Source organism: Fringilla coelebs (assembly GCF_963513975.1).
Source record: "Fringilla coelebs genome assembly, chromosome: 1".
In the NCBI taxonomy this organism is placed as follows: Eukaryota; Metazoa; Chordata; class Aves; order Passeriformes; family Fringillidae; genus Fringilla; species Fringilla coelebs.
In genome coordinates, this window is record NC_140028.1 from 77,221,553 (window position 1) to 77,241,327 (window position 19,775).

The window sequence follows — 19,775 nt, forward strand, 5'->3', positions numbered from 1 at the left end:
GCTATTGCAGTTTGGCTGAATGGCTCACATCATGACATGATGCAGAATTAATTCTGTACACAGCAGGCTCATTTTAGTACTCAGCAAAACATAGCAACTTATAAATTTCATAGTGCTAAAGTAAGCAGCAGCCTAAAAAAACACTAAGAAAATAAAGTCCACATGTCTGCATTGTGTATATTGCTTTTCACCTACCAGACTTAATTAACTGCAACATAATAGCTAAATCACTTCAACAGAAATATAAAATACCCACCTGTTTTGGGGTCAACAGAGAAATATGGCTGTCCCTGAAGAATACTGTACACTACTCTGGCACTGTTTCCATATGTGGGGTCATCTGCATCTGTGGCTGTCACCTGTAGAACAGATGTACCTGTATATACAGGAAAATAAACATTACCTTGCAATAAATACAATCTTCCAACAAATATTTTCAAATACAGTTTAAAAAGACTCTGAAGTCCTCAAGTTCTAAAACTGAGAGATTAATAACATGTTATCACCATATAATTTTTTAAGGAAAAATAGTTACACTAATTTGAAAAAATATTGTCTTTATATGTGTATGTGTAAATTGATTACACACAAACAAACTTAAACAGAAATTACAGAGGTGTAAATATAAATAGTAACTACATAGCATGTATATTTACATATGTTCACACACATAGATCCCAAACATGGGATATATTGACTTCTAAATAACACGGACTTATGGACTTCAGGATTATCTTTATCCACAAAACCAATTAATGTTGAAGTATTAAAAGGAACTTGTATAAATGCCCCCAAATGAATAAAAGTTGCTAAATGAATAAAAAAAAAATCTAGCTATTGGAAGGCATCAAAGATGTGAAAATGAAATAACTTCTAGAACCTTGCTGGGGATGCAAATTAGAAAGATGAGTTTAAAAGACAATTATTTTTTATGTTAGTAATAAAAACTATTAGAAGAATAAAATCACTAGGTGGGATAAGTTATGAGTAACCTTTTTTGAGAAAATAAAATGCATAAGCACTGCACAGATAGAAAGGACAGAAGTGATTTTTTCACTTTAGTGTATTTTTCAATGCATGTAATGATGAATCTTTGCTGTCAGTGCCAAACACTTCCAGTAAGAAATCAGTAAGTGTAAGATGGTGAGTTAATAAAGGCTCAGACTTCATTCTGTTTGTTTATCTTTATGTGGACACAGCTTTATACAGGCTCCTTGGTCCAGCATTAAAATATCATAATAACAACAGAACAGGCTGCCCTCACATAACTCTGCATTTGAAAGCAGATTCTCATCTAAATTAACCACTGAGGTATCACATGGACTCTGAGGTGTTCAATTTCACATTTAGTGGAGAGATGAAGTATGTTTTTGAATTGAAACCCTTGATCACCTTCATTTGTTGCACTTTGATTTTCCTTATAGAACTGTTTCAGAGCATGCTAACTAGATTTCTTCAGATGCAACTAAACCAGGAGATGTGCTTTAGAAGCACATCTGATTTATTCTGACTGCTAATAAGCACGCAGTCTCAGAGACCAGGCAAGAGCAAATCTAAAATAAGATTTCACAAATGCATATGGCATGGACATCAGTTCCAGTTATTCAGCCTCTTAGATCAATTTCTATTGCACAAAAACATTTCTTAATGTGCACGCCCTCTGTATATTCCTGATTTAGAAGTATGTAAAGTCATGAAGTCTCACTTCAGGTCCAGCAAACTAAGCAGCAAACCTTCACAATTTGGTTTCTATCCTCTGAGATACTCTTAGCTCACTTTCAACAAGATAACTTGGACACCAAGAGCTGCTGCTTGTATCTCTACTGATAGAGATAGTAAAACTGTAGGCAAATGCTCTGCCTACTTAAATATAGTGTCTTCTGGTCTCTGAAAAGCCCAGGTGTATACAGTCTCACAGATAAATGTATTAACCAACCAAGTATAAGGACACTTGGATGACTTTGAAGTGGAATATTGTAACAGAATCAAGCTGGAGCTAGTTGTATGGTCACAATTATTCAGATGGTAATGTTATAGATAAATGAACTACTGTGTTTGTGTTCATGTGGAAAGGTAAACAAATGTGAAGGAAAGTTTGTATATTTTTTCTTAAAATGTTCTAGAAATCAGTTCAGGTGTATTTATTTGCTATGTAAATATAGAAGAAGAGGTCACTTCCAGGAACAGACATTTCCCCCTGCTAGCCCATGACATTGAAATGCTGTAATGATATATTTGTGTAGCTCAGTTTGCAAATAATTTCTAGCTTGAGGGGAACTTGTATGGTTCAACCTGGTGGAATCACTGAGGATTAATAGGTTATGGATGCAGAATGATTTTATTTTATTTTGCAGTTGTGTAAAACAAAAGCATATCCATTCAACTGGTATAGTCAGTCACCTACCAGAGTTTACTATCCAGAATGCTGGGCAACCTCAGTACCTTTTTGTCTACAGTTTTTCCTTTTTCCAGGAAAACAGTTACCAACAGTGTGAGTTTCCATTAGCACTTTCCCCCAGAATTCTAGCAAATCAAGATAGGTCTTGACCTTGATAAAAGTATTTCGGCTATTTCAGAAGAAAAAAAAAAAATCAGAAATATTGTGTTTTCATAATTCTCTCCTTCTTTGAAAACTTTCTTCTCTCTCTTTATTTTAAAACAGTCTTAGTGCTTGTATAACTCATTGATGTGAGAGAAAAGAAACAGAACCAGTGAAAGGCAGCATCTGACATAAGCAGCCAGCTGGTCATTATGGCGTGCATGGAATGCCATTGTATCCTAAAATTTGCCACAGTGATTTTCTAATACAATTGTATCTCTCTCCTAAGAAACACCTGATAATAGCAATTTAGTATCGAATAATTGCAAAGTGTTCTTATTCTACCTGAAAGAACCCTTAGAATCTTAAATTTTAACTCAACCTCCCAACCTACCTCAAACTCTCATTCAGTGGAACGTAGCTCTTCAGAAGCTTAACTTTTTCACTATCTCACACAAGCACACTCAGCATTTTATAAGATATCCCCATACCAGCCTTTTGCCCCTAATTTGCTGAGCACTGAGGAGAGGCAGCTTGTGAAAGCTGTAGGTTAGAATGCCTTGCAAAAAAAAAAAAACAACAACAACAAAAAAAAAAAAAACAACAAAAAAACAACCCACAAAAAAAAAGGCAAAGAGGGTACTTTTGTCTTCCAGCTACTCCTCTCAAAGTTAGCATTATTCAGGCTCATCTTCACAACAAGCAAATCAGAATTCTGGATACATATATATAATTTAGATGCAGCATAATTTTTTGTTGTTGAGATAGGTGTCATTAAGGATTTAGATAGAGAATTACACAGTACTGTTCTCTTGCTATTTTAAATGTTAAAAAGTCAAAAAAAAAAAAAAAGTAATCAGCTACAAGAAATAAAGATCTAATTTCTCTGGACAACACAGGAGAGATATAAATATCAGACCCATACCTTCTATTCTTCCTTTACTAATTTACTGTGAAAGTTCCTGTCAAGAAAGTTTTGCTATGAAAGTGTTTTGTCACTCCAGTTAGGAAATAAAAACGACATTTTTCCCCCCGCTGGAGTCTCTGCTTATTCAGAGTTCAACTAGCATTTCATATGCTTTCCAGCTACATTTCAGAGCTTACATTTTGGGCATTCTGTTTTCATAGTTAATGCTTTATAAAGAGCTGTAAAACATGTCTATATGCTCTGAATACCACTTTGTATGCTTTGTCCTTTTTTTTTTTCCTAGTATTCAAAAAATAAAAGATTATTCGATTGGGTAACAAAATTGTATTTTATTTCAAAATATCTCCATTTGGTTTTTATCTTTTTTTTTTTTTAATTTATAGTTTGCAAGAAAAAATTTTGTGAAGTTGTATCTCAAAGAAAAGCTCAAAGGGAATATTGCAATTTGTCTCTCTGAAGACAAATTTTGAATTTTAAATGAGGCAGCTCCATAAAATACATCTGTTGAGAATGCAAATATTTATGCATTTCTTTTCTTATTTGTCTATACTATTGAATCTCAAATGGTTTAATATTCAACAAAAAACTTAAAAGAAATTATAAAAAGGTGAAGTTTAATAAATGCAGGGATTCTCTGCCTAACTAAAGGAGTTCTTAGTACTGTCAACAAAATGTGATTTAATTTCACAATACAGGAGGTTAAATAGGCACTTTTAATAAAATTCATATTTATGAACAACATTGTCTTCCAGATTATCTGAAATTATGGCTACCTCACATTGGAATAATCTCAAAAGGACCTCGGAAATGTCTACTGTCCCTATTAATTTCTTAAGTAGAATTTATTTGGAATACTCTTCTTATCAGAGAATCACAGAATTGTTAGGGTTGGAAGGGTCATCAGGGGGTCATCTAGTCTCACCTCTAAAATATCTCAGCACTAAAAATTTAGCATGGAGTGTTTCACTCATTTTGCATCTGACAACACATCTGAAAGTCTTTTACTGACTGAAAAATATTCTTATTTTCTTTTAATTTACATAAAGATGACTTTCGTAAACCTTAGAGCAAACTACAGAGATCTCAGTGTAACTGATTTTTTCATACTAGAGAAGAAATAATTTCAGATATAAATTTTGGTTCTTGAGCCAAATTTTATGGAAAAGTTTCACTGAAGGCCAGGAATAGACATTTTCTTTCATCTCTCCCAGAAGAGTACATAAAGCATAAAGAGTATGTTTATTTTGTGTCACAGTGAGAAAACTGTGGTCTAATATTTGCCAAAAAAATTAACAAAACTTTTCTCTATTTACTTGTCAGTGACTTGAAAAAGAAAAGCCATAAAGGTCCTACAGCTTTTACAACTAGATTCAATTCAAGTGTGGGGAAAATACCAGCTAGAATCTTGAGGAGACAAAAAAGAATCTGCTGCTGAAACTAAGCAAAAAAATGAAGATCAAAAATAATGCCATTTAGCATGAGAACTGTTGCAGAAAGACAATAACTTTGAAAGATCTTTGAATGATAATGTAAAAATCAGAAGAAATATTCAGAGTGAGACCTCCTTAGAAATTCACAGAATAACATCAACAACTTTAGTTATGTATAGACTTCACAGCTAAATGTCAAAAACTATGCTAATTATAGAACTAATAAAAGTGATAGAGGTATGTCCATAATTTGATACAAAGAATGTATCCTGTGGAAGCAGTAATAGAATTAGTCTTCCTGAAATTGCAGACAATAAAAATGCTTTCAGAATGTGAAAAATACAAACAAATCAATAGGAGAATAATAAATCTGCAATGAAAATATAATGTATACCTACAACAGAATGCCTGTATGCTAGGATATGAAAATTCAGGTTTATTGACACAACACAAAGGCCTTGTGGGACAGATATTTTAATGATATGCCTCAAGTACAACCAGTAAATTATTTTATTTATAAAACATTATAGTGGTTTTGGTTTGCTAATTTAAAATTTTATTGATTTTGAGGTTTCCTGGTTAACGTACTAATGAGTGTGGTGGTTTTCAGCATCAACATCAAAATGTTTTATGCAAAACATAAGCATCAATTCTCTATTTTACTAGTAAAGCTTTATTGGTTTACCATAATTCACTCTGTTTTACAACACAAAATATCATCCCAGATTATTCAAATCATTCTTTGGAAAACAGTACCACGAATGATGCAGTTGAATAGTAATACCAGAGTCTGATTACTGCAGAATTAAGGCTAGCATTTGTGGAAGAATGCTCAATATTGAGAAGATGAAAGAAAAAAAAAAACTTTCATGAATATAATATAAGCAAAAAAATATTACATCAGCTACTTTTGATTTTGAAGATAATATTGATCTCTCTTCCATTATCTTTCCTCCAATGCAGAAAATAAAATGCCTCTAAAGGTGAAGGAAATAATCAATTAAAAGGGTTTCCATTAAAGACAAAGAAAACCAAAGAAAGATGGAGTTACACATTTTTGGAAACAATGGTGGTAAAGGAAATTAATTCCTCATTAAGACAGCTTGTGGTGTAATGGGAGATAATTGAGATAAAAGCTTAGATGATACTGAAATGAACTGCAACTCTAGCAGTAAAGCTTTGTGCCACAGTGAATTATCAAAGACAGTTGAAGAGGTTTTGTACAGAGCCAGAATATTATTACTGGAAGCTCTATGCATTCACTGCAGTAATTCACACAAACATGTATTGTTTGCATTGTCCTGGATTTATGATACTGCTCACAGAAATGCTGCACTTTTGTACTTCTAAAAAATTCTGTTGGCAATTCTTTGATTAGAGGAAAGTTATAAACTAACTTCAGCACCAGAGAAGTATTAAATGAAGAAAAATGATTGCATAATGCAGCAGAATAAGAATATCTGAACTATGTAGCAGGGAAAACCAAAGATTGGTATCTTTTTGAACTTCAGTTCCCTTTATAAGAAGCTTGATAAATAAACATATGTCTAAAGTAATCTGGGGAACTACTGTTCCTCTGTGTTTAATTCTGTGAATTGTATAGACTGCTTATGTAAACCTAAGAGAATGCCTTAGAGTTTGCAGTTGATTGAAGATATATGAATAAATTTTATTTTTAGAATGGAAACTACAATTTGACAATGAATGTATGTTAAAGCATTCAAGATTAATAGTGACTCTTCTCTTACAACCAACATGTGTGTGTACATACTGTTTTCTTACTGTGAATGTCACAAGTAACATATGGGTTGTATTTCATGTCTTCTTCTCATCTTTTTTTAACTCCAATATATTTAACATACACTCAATGATGTGATGATAACTTTGACAAACAGTATGTGGCATTTGAACTTGTTAAAAGACTGTTGAATAGCACAGTTTGTTTTCCTTACCCATTTCAGACATCTCTGGCACAGTAACAATGTATGGTCCATCTGTAAATTTTGGTGCATTGTCGTTGATATCCTGCACTTTGATAATGAACTCAGATTCGGGCTCGAGTGGCTTGTTTGTCCGTCTATCAATAGCTTGGGCGTGAAGCACATAGTGTGTCTTCTGCTCTCGATCTAGGCTTTTGGTTGAATGGATGTCTCCAGTTGTGTCATCAATAATAAATATAGTCCCTGCCCCTTCTCCAGTAAGAATGTATTTGACTGATCCATCACCTTTGTCGGAATTGGAATGCAGCTGCAGAATAAAACACATAAAATCATATAAAATTATATACATGTTTCATAAGATATAAAAAACTATAATATTACAGTCAGCACCCTTCTAGTTTGTTTTCACCTCTCCCAGTTCTTGCCATAATTCCTGATATGCTCTTTCTGGCAACACAGTCACTTTGTTGAGGGTAATTTTCCAACCAGCGTAGTTAATTTCTTAAACTGGGATTTTTTGGGTTATGTATCCATTCTAGAAAACTTCCCTAAGTCAATAATATTCTAGTAACTGCAATGGTTTTTGTTTTATTTGGTTTTGGTTTTTGTCCTTCTCATTGTTTTATACAGCACTCGTTGCTTGAAACCATGTCTTAACCACTACACCAGATGCATTCCCACTGAGAATTGTCAACTGCACTGATGGCAATTCAGTCCCACCTACATTTTCCTCTGTGGCCCCAAGGAAAACATCATTTACTGCAAAAGGAAACTGCACACTGTGCCAGTGCCAGTAGCAGATGTCTGTCCAGAATTACTCTACTCCACAACAAAATATTGGCATTTTCTTTGGATTTTGTTTGTTTATTTTTAGCTAGAAAGTTATCTAATTTTATTGTGCTTAGGGTATTTATAGTTAAATGATGAAGTTTGACAGAAATTTTCAGCATTTTGATTGTTCATAACACCTTGTGCTAAGAAATATAAATTAAATATATTGTAGTCTTCCTTTAGTACAGTAAAGTTTTATTTTGCTGGGACAGTGGAGGGTGGGTAGAAAGAAAATCCAGTAAGTAGATTGGTATGTTAGAAGATAACATGAAATGGATACCCATTGTCTCACTGTTCCTAACCTGACTTTAAAGAATTGCCTGTTTATAACCAAATGAACATGTGTTCTTTGATAAGAAAGGGTGATTTTTACATAAACCGAGTTTTGCGGATTTGCTTTTTTTTTCCTTTGAAACAACTTTAAAAACATAGTGCATTTATTGAGGAACATAATAAGAACAAAGTGATAACACAGGAATGAACAGCCTCAGGTATTGTGCAGTTATACTGTGATGTGAAATCAGAAGGGAAACTTTTTTATTTTAAGACATACATTTTTATCCTTATCCTACTGCCCTGAATATTTTTTAATATCTGCAGTGTGTCATTACGAAATTTTTATATAGAACCTGAGAAAAGCAGAAAAAGAATGACATATTTTTAACTCATAGGATGCATTTCCTGTTTTCATTCTCAGTTCAAAAACCATAAAGTGTTGAATAGAAAGAAAATAAGAATTGTATGGTTGAAAATATTTTTTTTTTTTTAACTTAAAACATGAGATACAGAGGTGAAGGTGCTTTCTCACACACTAGGTGCATCTTTTTTTTCTGGGTCTTTGTCTTACCTTTGAAACTATCTTCCTTGTTTTTTGTAAAATGAGTAAGCATATGGTGCTTGATGATATTCTTCATCTTTTTTAGTAAATTCATGAAATTTTGGTGTTGCACATAATTTATATCTTTTATGGGAGGAGGCTTGGAAGAGGGAAATTTAATAAATTAAAGTTTTTCAGCTCATATAAATTTTAACAATGCACTTCAGTCAATGCACTATATACTTATCTGAGTCACACGAAGATCTAACTGAATAACCAACACAAAACTGAGTCACTACTGTGGACCCCTTTTCATATCTTTCTTAATCAAAAAAAGAAAAAAAGTAGCAAAAGGGTCTGTTTGTTTGGCATGCTTTTGTAGGGCAGCAGGACAGTCTAACACATTTCATTTACAGTAGTCATTGGAAAATTAATTGCTTCCTACCCTAAGAATAACACTGTATTAACAAAGGAATAATTCACTCTATATAAAACACCAAGAATCCAAACTTCCTACAGTCAAAATGTTATTTGAAGTTATTTATTTCTAAAAACAAGAGAAGTGGGTATTCTGGGATTCTAGAATATGTTTACTGATACTTTAATTTCTCAAAAACAATTAGAATTGTAGGATCCTTTTGGGATAAAATGAGCCCTCAGTGCTAGTGTTTGTAAATGCCAACAGTAAAATGACAAATTTGATGAGTTTATAAGGAACTCAAAACTAATCCAAACTGAAAAAGATCTGAAAGCTTTCCATCATAGTTCTTTCCTTTTGCCTCTATGTAAAAGTATATTCAAGTATACCAAATAGAGATCCCAGAAAAAAATCACCACATCTATAACTGGAATTATGAACGCATGAATCAATTAAAAAATTGCTAGGAAAGAAATACACAGAATAAGGAATTGCTGTAGAATATAAAAAGTAAGGTTCTCCAAAACACCAAATATCAACATAGGCATGCTATTTCAATACCATACTGCGGAAAGGCACATTCACAAATTCATCATGATGGCACAAAATGCATGGACCATTTCAAAAATTAATAACATTATTTATTTTTTTTATCGTGAAGAAATCACTCTTTGTACTTGTCATCAGTGAAGAAAATACATATTTATTTTGAGTCAGAAGGTTTTTACATCTAAAAGAATAGTTAGGAAACATAAAAGATACTCAGCTGCTTTCATGGTCAAAAAATTACATGTTATTCCTGCTAAACATTGTGTTACTCAATAAGCTTCAACTGAAAAATAGAGGCAAGAGTGTCATCAGAAGAAAAAAATCTGCATATTAATAATTACTGAAAGCCTTCCATTTACAACAAGCTATTTTAAACTGTAGTTGTAAGGCAAAAACTGAAAAGAAGTAAAAGCTAAAAGAAGTTCCTGCTTCCTTACTTCCAGATATGTCTTACGTTGCTTGAAATATAACACTTTGATTTATTCCTTTTAACTCCTAATGCTGAATCTTAAACTCACAGAGGAGGATTTTGCATAGCAAAATGGCATTTTCTTTGTCAGTTGTTTATATTTCAGTTTTCCTGCAAAGTAAAGATTAAAGAACCGTTTGTCTTCTTTAATTCTTCCATCTTAGTACAAATTGGTCCAAGAGGAAAAATATCAAGAGTTCTGTCAAATGCTTATTTGCAATATGTGTTGTGCTGAGAGAGCCCCTGGGAATCCCTACTTCAGACAATGTTTACTAGATTAACTAGAGATTTATGTCCCTGAGCATGGTGCACTTCTCTCTTTTCTCTCTGTACTATGAAATCAACTCTACAAACAAGAGGCTTACTCCACAAAAACATTTCCAATTAGAATAAATGTGGTTCATCTCTTAGGTTTGGGAGAGTGCATTTCTGCTGTGCTGCCCATAAGAGTTTCTAAAAGACATTGAGGGGGCAAAATCTAGCTGAACAGTAGCGGCCTTTCTCTCTGCTTGGAACTGCTATAGCTGTTTCTCTTTCAGATTAATTTGGCACAGAGGAGAATGTCACTAAGCAATGCAAATGCAAGCCAACCCAAGTTTTGTTCAGACCTAACTCGTGTGACCTGGGGAATTCTTCTCAAACCAGATCCCTAGAAAGGATGTGCCCCAGTCACGAATCACTGTGGGAGTCTCCAGTGTCCCAGTCCCAGGGAGCTTCCTCACTCTGCTGATCTCTGACAGCAACATCTCCAGTTCTCCAAACTGCAGTCAGTGAAGAATTCTGAATTCCCTGCGGAAATGTGGGCTCTATTCTAAGTCATGGGCTGGCTTCTGCAAACATTAGCACTGGTTTGGTTATGCTGAATATATCTGTTTAATATTCTGAATCTCTCCACAACCAGAAGCTGCCAGAAAGTATTCAATTTTCATCCCCTTTGGTCATTATTCCTGTCCTTATTTCTCTGTGTTTTTAGGGAAAAGAGAAGCTGAAAAGGATAGCAAATGGACATATCTGGAATATTCCCTTTGTCAACCCAGTGACCTACACTTCTTGACATATTTAATAGCAAGTTGCATCCAGGAAGATTTATGATGGTTCCTCAGTCTTTAAATATCCCATATCAGCAGTGTATGACTGATTTTGCAGAACAGTAACCAAGGTGTCCCCGTTTTGCTAAGACTTCAACATTTTTCTTCCATCAGTCCTTTTAAAAGCTCATTTTCTTTTCAAATTCCTGCAGAAGCTGCAGAAGGGCTACATTAATCAAAGACATGATTTGAAGATAGATGCAAATATTTCAGTTAATAAGTATTTATATTCTTATATTAATTTTGACACTATGAATCTTTAAATACTTTTTTTTATGCACTAGCATATTAACTGCTCTAAAATGAATTCACAGATTGAAAGCTAATTTACCCACCTAGTAAATTGTTGTTACTGTTTGTAACTGAAAAATGATCAAGTGGCTAAAGCCTAATCACAACCACAAATATCAGGTGACTGCTGCTTAGTCACTGGCCCTTTTCACTACCAATCAACTTCATACATCTGCATTGTATTAGCTGATGCTTAGGCACTTCATACATCCAAATATTTAAACATACCTACTTGTCAAACAACTGACCACACCGAGCCAGAAACTACTAGACAATAGGAAAGAGGCCCAATGGGAAAGAAACACGTCAATAGGTACTTCCAAAACCAAGACTCAATCCAAAAATTGAGAAGAAAGCCAACATCCTACTTCTCCTGGGAATGCGGGATGTTAACAACTCACAGTCATCGCCATGCTCCCCTGCACTTGCCTCAGGAAAACAAGCTGCAGCCAGGAAACCATGCATGGCCAGAAGAGAAAAAAGCCTGGATAAGAGGGGCAATTGTAAAGCAGAAGAGTTGTCTGTTAGTGATTTAACTGCATGACTGCTTCCTCCTGCTTGTTTAGTTGAAAAATCTGCAGTCTTGGAGTGCAGTGTGGGTGGCATTTTAAGAAGACTGCTTATGACTTCTACAGTATTTTTAATTGGACTACCAATAAATTCTTGACATATGATCTGGATATATCTTGTTCCAGAAACAAAAAATATTATGAAGAGATTGCCTTTTATGAACTAAATTAAAATCCAAGGCTGATTTGAAAAAATCAAGAACTTGCACTAATCTAATTAATTTAATCAAAGTAGAAGTGGTTATGTACATAAATACTTGAAGTATTGTGAAATAACTGGAGATAATTAAAATTATTGTTGCCAAATAATAAAAAATAAAAATAATTTGTACAGGATTCCAAAAGCAAAACCTGAGTTATGGTAGTAACGACCATAACTACTATTATGTCTTGAATAAATATTGTGTTCTGTTCAGAGACCACCATATTCATTCAAGGAAAGCAGCAGAATCTCCCCTTCTTAATTTTATTGTCACTGTCAATAGTTTACCTTGACAAGAGGGACCCAGCACAACACTACCGGAATAATGTCTACCAGTGAGTGCCCAGCCTAGAGGAATGACAAATATAGCTCAACATGAGGTATGAGCTTTAGCAACACATGGAGAATTGTATCAAGTTACTCTGCTTTTGTTACACAGAACGGTTTATTGCCTCACTAAAAACATCCAAATGTAGAGAGATATATAAAGAATTAATGGCAGAGCACTAGCACACTGTGTAAAAATATTTTAATCTTCCCTCTAATAAGAACTACAATCATACCAACTTCCTTTGACATTTATATAGACAAAATATTTAATTTTAAAGAAATGTTACAGTAACTTATTAGTGGTAAAAACTGCATTTAAAATTTTTCTTGATGGTACACACTACAAAAGGAGAGTCTAGCTGATACTACTGAAATGTTCATTGTGTCTATGCAGTAAAAAACATTGTCAGATTTGCTGCTGACTTGCTTCCCTTGGTCTGAGCTATAATATATATTTTAATGAAAGATACTGCTCTGGGCAATGTCACACATTTTGATGGAATTTTCAGAGGGAATCATTAGCCAAGGAGATAAGTGTACTATCCGTAGCAGGGTCCACAAATTGACAAAAAGTTATTCCAAACCCTTGTCAAACAGAGAAAGAAAATAGAAAACGGCAATTTCCCCCATCTGCTGAATGAGTTTTCTGAGATAGAAGAAAAATAATTGCATTGCAATCATCCAGGAAAAACACAACTGAAACAATATTAACTTCACAATATAACACTATAGCACACAAACATCTGTTCTTGCAAGATGTTTCTGTTTGCAAGAGGCTTCTCTGAAGTCTGCTCCTTCGCTGCAGCCATTAGGGAGACTGCAATGGCAGCAGCATGCAGGTGCATAAGCAATCACATCTGAAACAACATCAGGCATGCTAAAGCAGACACAAGTGGTCAACATTAGCTTCTATTTTCTCTCTAAACAAAAGAATTTCAGGGAATGAAAAAGAAAAAAAAAAGTAATTCTAAAACAACACAATAAATTTTTATATATAAAAAACCTATCATTTTGTTTTCAAAGAACACTGTATATTTTTAAGAAAAATAGAATCCCAAATCGTTCTTTTAGTGTACTACGTGTCCAGACTATGCATCTTCCCTATGGAAGAAAAATAATTACACTCTGGTAAAGTTTTTATCTGAGCTCTCTTCACAGCAGTAAGCTTTCATTTCAGACATCTTTTACTTCGGCAAATGCTGTGATGGGCATAGAATCTACTCTATTTTTCCTGGGAACTAGGATTTACATAGTACATGGGTTTTAGAGGTTTTTAAGTTACACAGACTTGAACAGAAGCAAATTACTAAGAAATAAGAAAAAAATCATATTTGGTCTTCAGTTTTCAGTGCCTCTTCACAATTACTGTCACTAAATATAACTTTAAAATCAATAAATCTGTGATCATGGTGATAATTTAGATTCCTAGATCCATTCAGGAGGACCATAAATTTGACAGTTTGAATCCAAGTGCCTTGATAATACATTGCTACTCAAATAAGCTTTGACCACACATCATCATCATTGAAGAAGAATGTTTTGCTTCTGTTTGTGTTACTAAATCATAATAAAGTGATGATATGCCAGCATAAAGCACTTCTAAAAATCTCACCATCCCTACAGATGGGCACAAGCAGTAATGGGAAATAGAAGCTTTTCAGTACATGGAAGTACTCTTGGGCACAGGTCCTGCAAATCTCTCACTTACTTAGACCACTGAAGCTCTTCTCTGTCTGTGAGTGCCTCAGCATTCAGCTACACAGTCACAGATGCATTAAATCTCAAAGATGCCAAAAAGCAGTCCTAGGTACAATATCATAACTTGCATTACCTGCTCAAGTCAGCCTGCTCTCACATGAAAGGATGTTTGCTTAAGACATTGAAGAGGTCAAGGTCAGAAAAACAGTAAGTACTTAAAAAAAACAAAACCCTGAAAAACCCCAAGAGATGCAAGAGTTTGGGGCTTGGAACATCACTGATGCAGTGAAAAGCTATTCTTCACTGAAAGACATTGTACATTTGTGACAATAATGGAGTAAAAGTATGTGTAAAAGCAGCGTGTTTCCACACACTCTTTCTACAGGCTTTCTACAGGTGATTTTGACCTTCATTTCTGGTGCTTCTTTGGTCAAGCTACTCTCATTGCACTTTTTTTTTTTTCCATGTGTACAAAGAGAAAATCAAACTCTTCTTTTTCTTTCCATTTCCAGTACAGAAGGCAAAAAGGGCAAAAAATCCCTTGCAATAGGGTATTTCAAAAAGAAAATATGTATAACTTTTACTGAACAGGAATGCCAAGGTAAGGATTATTTAGGATTTCTCAATATGTGAAAAAGCTATTAGTTCTCTAAAACCTTGATCAATGAATTTTGTACTATGTGTGATCTCCATGCATAGAGCTTCTCCTGATATTGAGAGTGACAGAAATAGCTCCCTGTAGCACATAGGTGCAAGTGTAATAGTACTCAAACTCTTCTTGAAAGTACCATTTATTTGTTTGCTTGTTTGTTTGACAGTGCTACAGCTAATACTGTTTGCTCCACAAAAGATCTGAAGACAGCACATTAATTTTTAAGCTCTGGGAAAACAACTCTGCTGTGTACTTTTGTGATATTCTAAATGACTTCTTTTTACTTTGCTCTTCCTAAGAAATACTGTAAAGAGAAAAAATAAATGTGTGATTTTTCTATGTAGTATTTGTGAGCCAGGTAAAATCAGCTAGAGGAAATTTTTTTGCCAGGGACCTGCTACGTACTCAATTACAGAGTTTGATTAGGGAAAAAAATATTATGAGGAAAAGATCAAGGAGAGATAATTAATTTACCAGTTTCCTTTTATCCCATTCTTCCACAAAACGTTCACACATTTTTGAGTTTGATGTCTTTGAAGCTAATTTGCTGAGAAATTTTTAAGATTGTGTAAAGAAAGCAGGTTAGCTACTGTCCAATGGCTTGTACTTCAGGCGAAAAAGTGTTTTCATTCTGAAGAAACTGAAAAGAATGCACTACTATGTGCCATCAAGGACTGCATATATCATTGTTTAAGAAGGATTTAATCTCCATATTTTTGTGAACTCACTATCGAAGCATAATAATGCATTTTCCAGGTAAAATATATACATGCCATTATTGAGATTATTTTTTTCTTTTGGTCACTTTATTTGTTAAGACTTCTCATATACTGTTGAAATATTAGGAAGTAGTATCATAACATTGAATATCAGAATATTAACTCTTTGGGGTACTGATTCACTGCTTATGCAGTATTAAACCCTTAAAATCATATTCTGGTTTTTCATTTGGAATGTCATTTCATCTCTTTCATGTGGTCTACAGCTTTTCTTCTTGTTGGGTTAAATTTATATTTGTAAATAAACTGCTTCTGGATAGAGTTTCCATTACAACTCTCACATCTGATCACTCTTCTTCTGCATCTCTCTTAGAAGAGAGTCTCTTTTATTTTTTTTTTCCTGTTTACAGACAGTTTCCTTTTTCCTCTAGTGTAGAACTCTTCTTGTTTGCTAGAAACAGAAAGTACTATATGACACAGCAAAAAAAAAACCCCACCATTATGTTGTGGGAGCGTTTCCATAAATTTGAAAGATCACCTGTGCCTCAAAATCCGTTGATAATGAAAAATCCCAGCTCTGCTACTTTGAACATCTTTGTTGTGTAAGTCAGAGGGTTCATGATCAGAGCAGAAGCCTTTCCACAGATATGCCATGTCATGACTACAATAACAAAGTGACAAAGTGATCCTGACTGTTACAAAAATGACTATACTTCCACAGGTAGGAATAAAAAAAATAGAAACATATCAATGCTAGTGAATGGGGATGTAAACAACTTTCCTTAACTTTACCATGCTTTTTGTGGGCTGTTATAAAAACTTTTTGGATTTCATATGTATGTAAACTGGGGAAATGTAAGAATCTTTTCCGTGTATTTCCCTACTTCACACAAGCATTCCCAAGAATAAATAGAATTTCTGAGCTCCAGGTTTTTTAATCAGGTAATTCTTGCTTATTAGCACATTTATTTCAAAGTGTTACTTCTTCTGTCTTTCTAGATTTACCACCACAGTCCATAAAAACTTGAACTGCTACTAATGCAAGTTTTTGGTTTTAAGACATAACAAACCCCTCATTCTCACATTTACTTCAGTACAACTTCCAGACTAGTAAAACACAAGCTCTGAAAATGCTTTAAAACAGTTTTATATTACAGTTAATGACTGACTAGTGTTTTGAAACAGCACTAGTGTAGAGGCCTGGTGTAATGTGTAATATTTTGCTGCATTTTGCTCCTGACAATATACTTGCAAGTTCTGCATGAAATTTTTTCAGGATAGTACGGACAATTTCCATCTTTTTGTGGACAACTGCCATTCTTCATTGTGACTGACCACACACATTATTACAATGAGAATACGAAAAATATGCTAGACTTTTGAAATAGCAACCAAAGAGACCAACCCATCCAAATTTCTAGAGACTCACACTTAAATTTGGAATATACTTAATTTGTCCTGTGTTTTATCCATGAAAAATATGTTTTTAAAAACAGCTGTAGTATATTTTTCTATAATGGAATGTACAATTTTCTCTTTCTGTACATGTAAAGAATCCCAGACATGATGTTTTGTTCACTGCTATCACTTACTAAAGTATGGGATGAAAAGAAATCTGTTAAAATTTGATCCTTCTCCAGAACCAGTATTCAAGCTATATTAAAAACCAGAACCGTACTATTCACACTTCAAGGCAATATATTTCTCTCCTTAGTGTTTCTTATGGTTATGCTGGTACATCAATATAGATGTAATTTATTGAGACTATTTCGAAGATTACTCCTTCAGAGATGCTCTGACATCTTCTCCCTTCTCCAAAACTGCTCAGGAAGAATAGGATTACAATCCCTAAAGGTATTGGTTTCCAATAAACTGTTAAGTACCAGTGATTCTTTAAAACAATATGTGTATAAAATAACAGCGAAAGTAATATAAATATAGTTCATTCTGGGAGGCCATTAAGATGTTCACTACACATTTTTTACTACGCATTCAATTACTACACATTCTTGCCAGCAGCACAAGAGAGTGTCAATACAGAGCACTATAGTCTACTTTGGATGTAGAGTTTATTCACTAACACATTTTCCATAACAGACTGTTTTCTTTACATTTAAGCGCTTCAGGAAGAAGTGCCCATATGTCCCAGCAGAAGATCCAGGGCTATGATTCTGATGTTCCAGTGTCTTTTTTTTCCTAACCTAATACTGTGAGGTCCCAAAATATTTATTCTTTTTCAGAAAAAAATGAAAATAACAAAACCATATTGCTTGATATTTCAAACACCCACTGAATACAAGTTTTCACTTAGTCATCCTAAAGTGAGTAAATATTACTCATATTGCTAAAATCCTGTGTATTCCATGTAAGGAATAATCTATCAGGTTGCTATATTCAGTGGTGCTACATAGTCCAAACATAAAAATTCAGGGCAACAAAGATGACTACTGTTTAGGCAGCAGAAATAAAAATCTAATTTTGACAAGAGGTCAACTTTTTTTACCCCCCTCAAAATATAATTTTCAAATTACATAATCAACTGGAAATATGTTCCTTCTGACCCAAACAATGTTGTGCTCTTAGAACTAAAGAAGACTCAGACAAATGTTAGAAACATAGTAAATATCACATTCTCTGAAGGCATGCTCAAGGAAACTCTGGGTGAAACCAGGAATGACTCCTGCTCCCCACCTCTTCTATTAATATAAATATAATTTTTGTTCAGACACAAATTCACCTCCCTCTTGGACAATTTCACATATGTGTGAGAGGAGCAAACTACAGAATAATATTCAACATCACAACAAAACTGACAGTAGGAGTAAAACAAGAAAGATTGTATCAAAACAGTTCATCTGTAAATTCCAATGAAGTATATTTTTTCTTTCCTTAGAAGGACAAATTCCTGACTTGATCTAACTTGTAGAGAGAGAAAAAAAAAAATCTACATTCTGAAGGACAGACACTTATCATTTCCCTTAGAGATTAGTAACAGTATCACTGAAGTAGTTTTACTTGGGAGTAACTTTTTAATCTATCTGGCTCACAACTAATTCCAAAATAAATTATACCAAAAATACTGCATATGTCTTCTGTGACTTGTCATAATGGGTAGGAGACTGGCTTCAAAACTACATTTTCTTTCATTACTTAATGCCTGACTTTTTGTACAATACATAAAATCAGAAAAAAAAAAAGCATTTTAAATATTTTTATATATGTTATCATCAAATGGATGCACTTAAAAAAATCATACTAAGAACTTACTAATACAAATATCCTGTGGTCTGAATTACAAAGGTCATTTTGGCTTACATACAGGAGAAGAGTTGTTTCCTCTTTAGACTCAGATTGTGTGAAAATAAAAAGAGATAATGCATTCTATTCTGAAGATGAGACCTTTTGAGCTAACCAATGATGCTCCTTCAGCTTCCAATGGCAACTGCAGACATCACATAGTTAAAATTCTACTTAGGCAATACCTAGTACCAGTCTCCAAAGTTTTAATTCACACCAGGTCATGAATGGCAGGGTAAGATGGTTCTCAGAACATTAAATGGTTATTATTTAATGAATTGCTTACTTAAGTTCAGCTGTCTGTGTAAGGTCAGGGCAGGAGCAGTGAGCACTCAGGCAAGCTGCAGAGTCCTCAGTGGTACGGGAGATCAAAGGGAGAAGCTTTCTGAAGACTTCTGATTTTTCAGAGCAGATTTACTTTTTTTTTTTTTTTTTTAATTTTATAAACTGGAGATAGATTGTTGTATTGAACTTTTAGTCAAAAGAGGGAAATACCACTCCTCAGTCCAGAATATCACAGCCTTATTTGATGAAGTTCTTTTCCTCAGGGTATCTTATATCCCTCTATGTTTTAAAAAGTTCCACCATGCCTCTTCACTTTCCCTTTTTACGCTATGTTCTTGTATGCATCCTAGCCTGTAACACTCTTGTTTGCATGCTCCATGTGCACTGCAGTTCCTACAATCCCACCTCCTGCAGCATTCACACTGAATGCACTGATAGACTGTCATGTCAAGGACATATGAAAATTTAAACAAAGGGTTTTGGCATTTAAGTTTTTTGCTGAATGATATGGAGAATTTTGGAAGGATTGGGTGCAAAACTCTGCAGCGAATAGAAAGTTATAGAAACATATGCATGTTTTCAAATGGAAAAAAGTCCAAGACTAAATATGTATGTTTAAGAATTAGGGTAGCTAATGTGGAATTTTCATTAGAGTAAGTAATTCAAAGTTAAGGAGCCCTTTGTTTCAGGATCACCTATGTTTCAGCTTTTTCTAAACAAATC

General features: G+C 34.0%; 1 protein-coding gene across 1 annotated transcript in view; it reads right to left on the reverse strand.

The window, feature by feature from the left end:
• CDH18 (cadherin 18) overlaps positions 1-19,775 on the reverse strand; it is a gene marked incomplete at both ends in the record, with an annotated part of 156,867 nt that overhangs the window by 116,847 nt on the left and 20,245 nt on the right. Inside the window, 2 exons of the mRNA XM_084216973.1 lie at positions 257-376; positions 6,850-7,144. Of these exons, the coding sequence (XP_084073099.1) occupies positions 257-376; positions 6,850-7,144 (415 nt within the window). The remainder of the gene's footprint in view (positions 1-256; positions 377-6,849; positions 7,145-19,775) is intronic.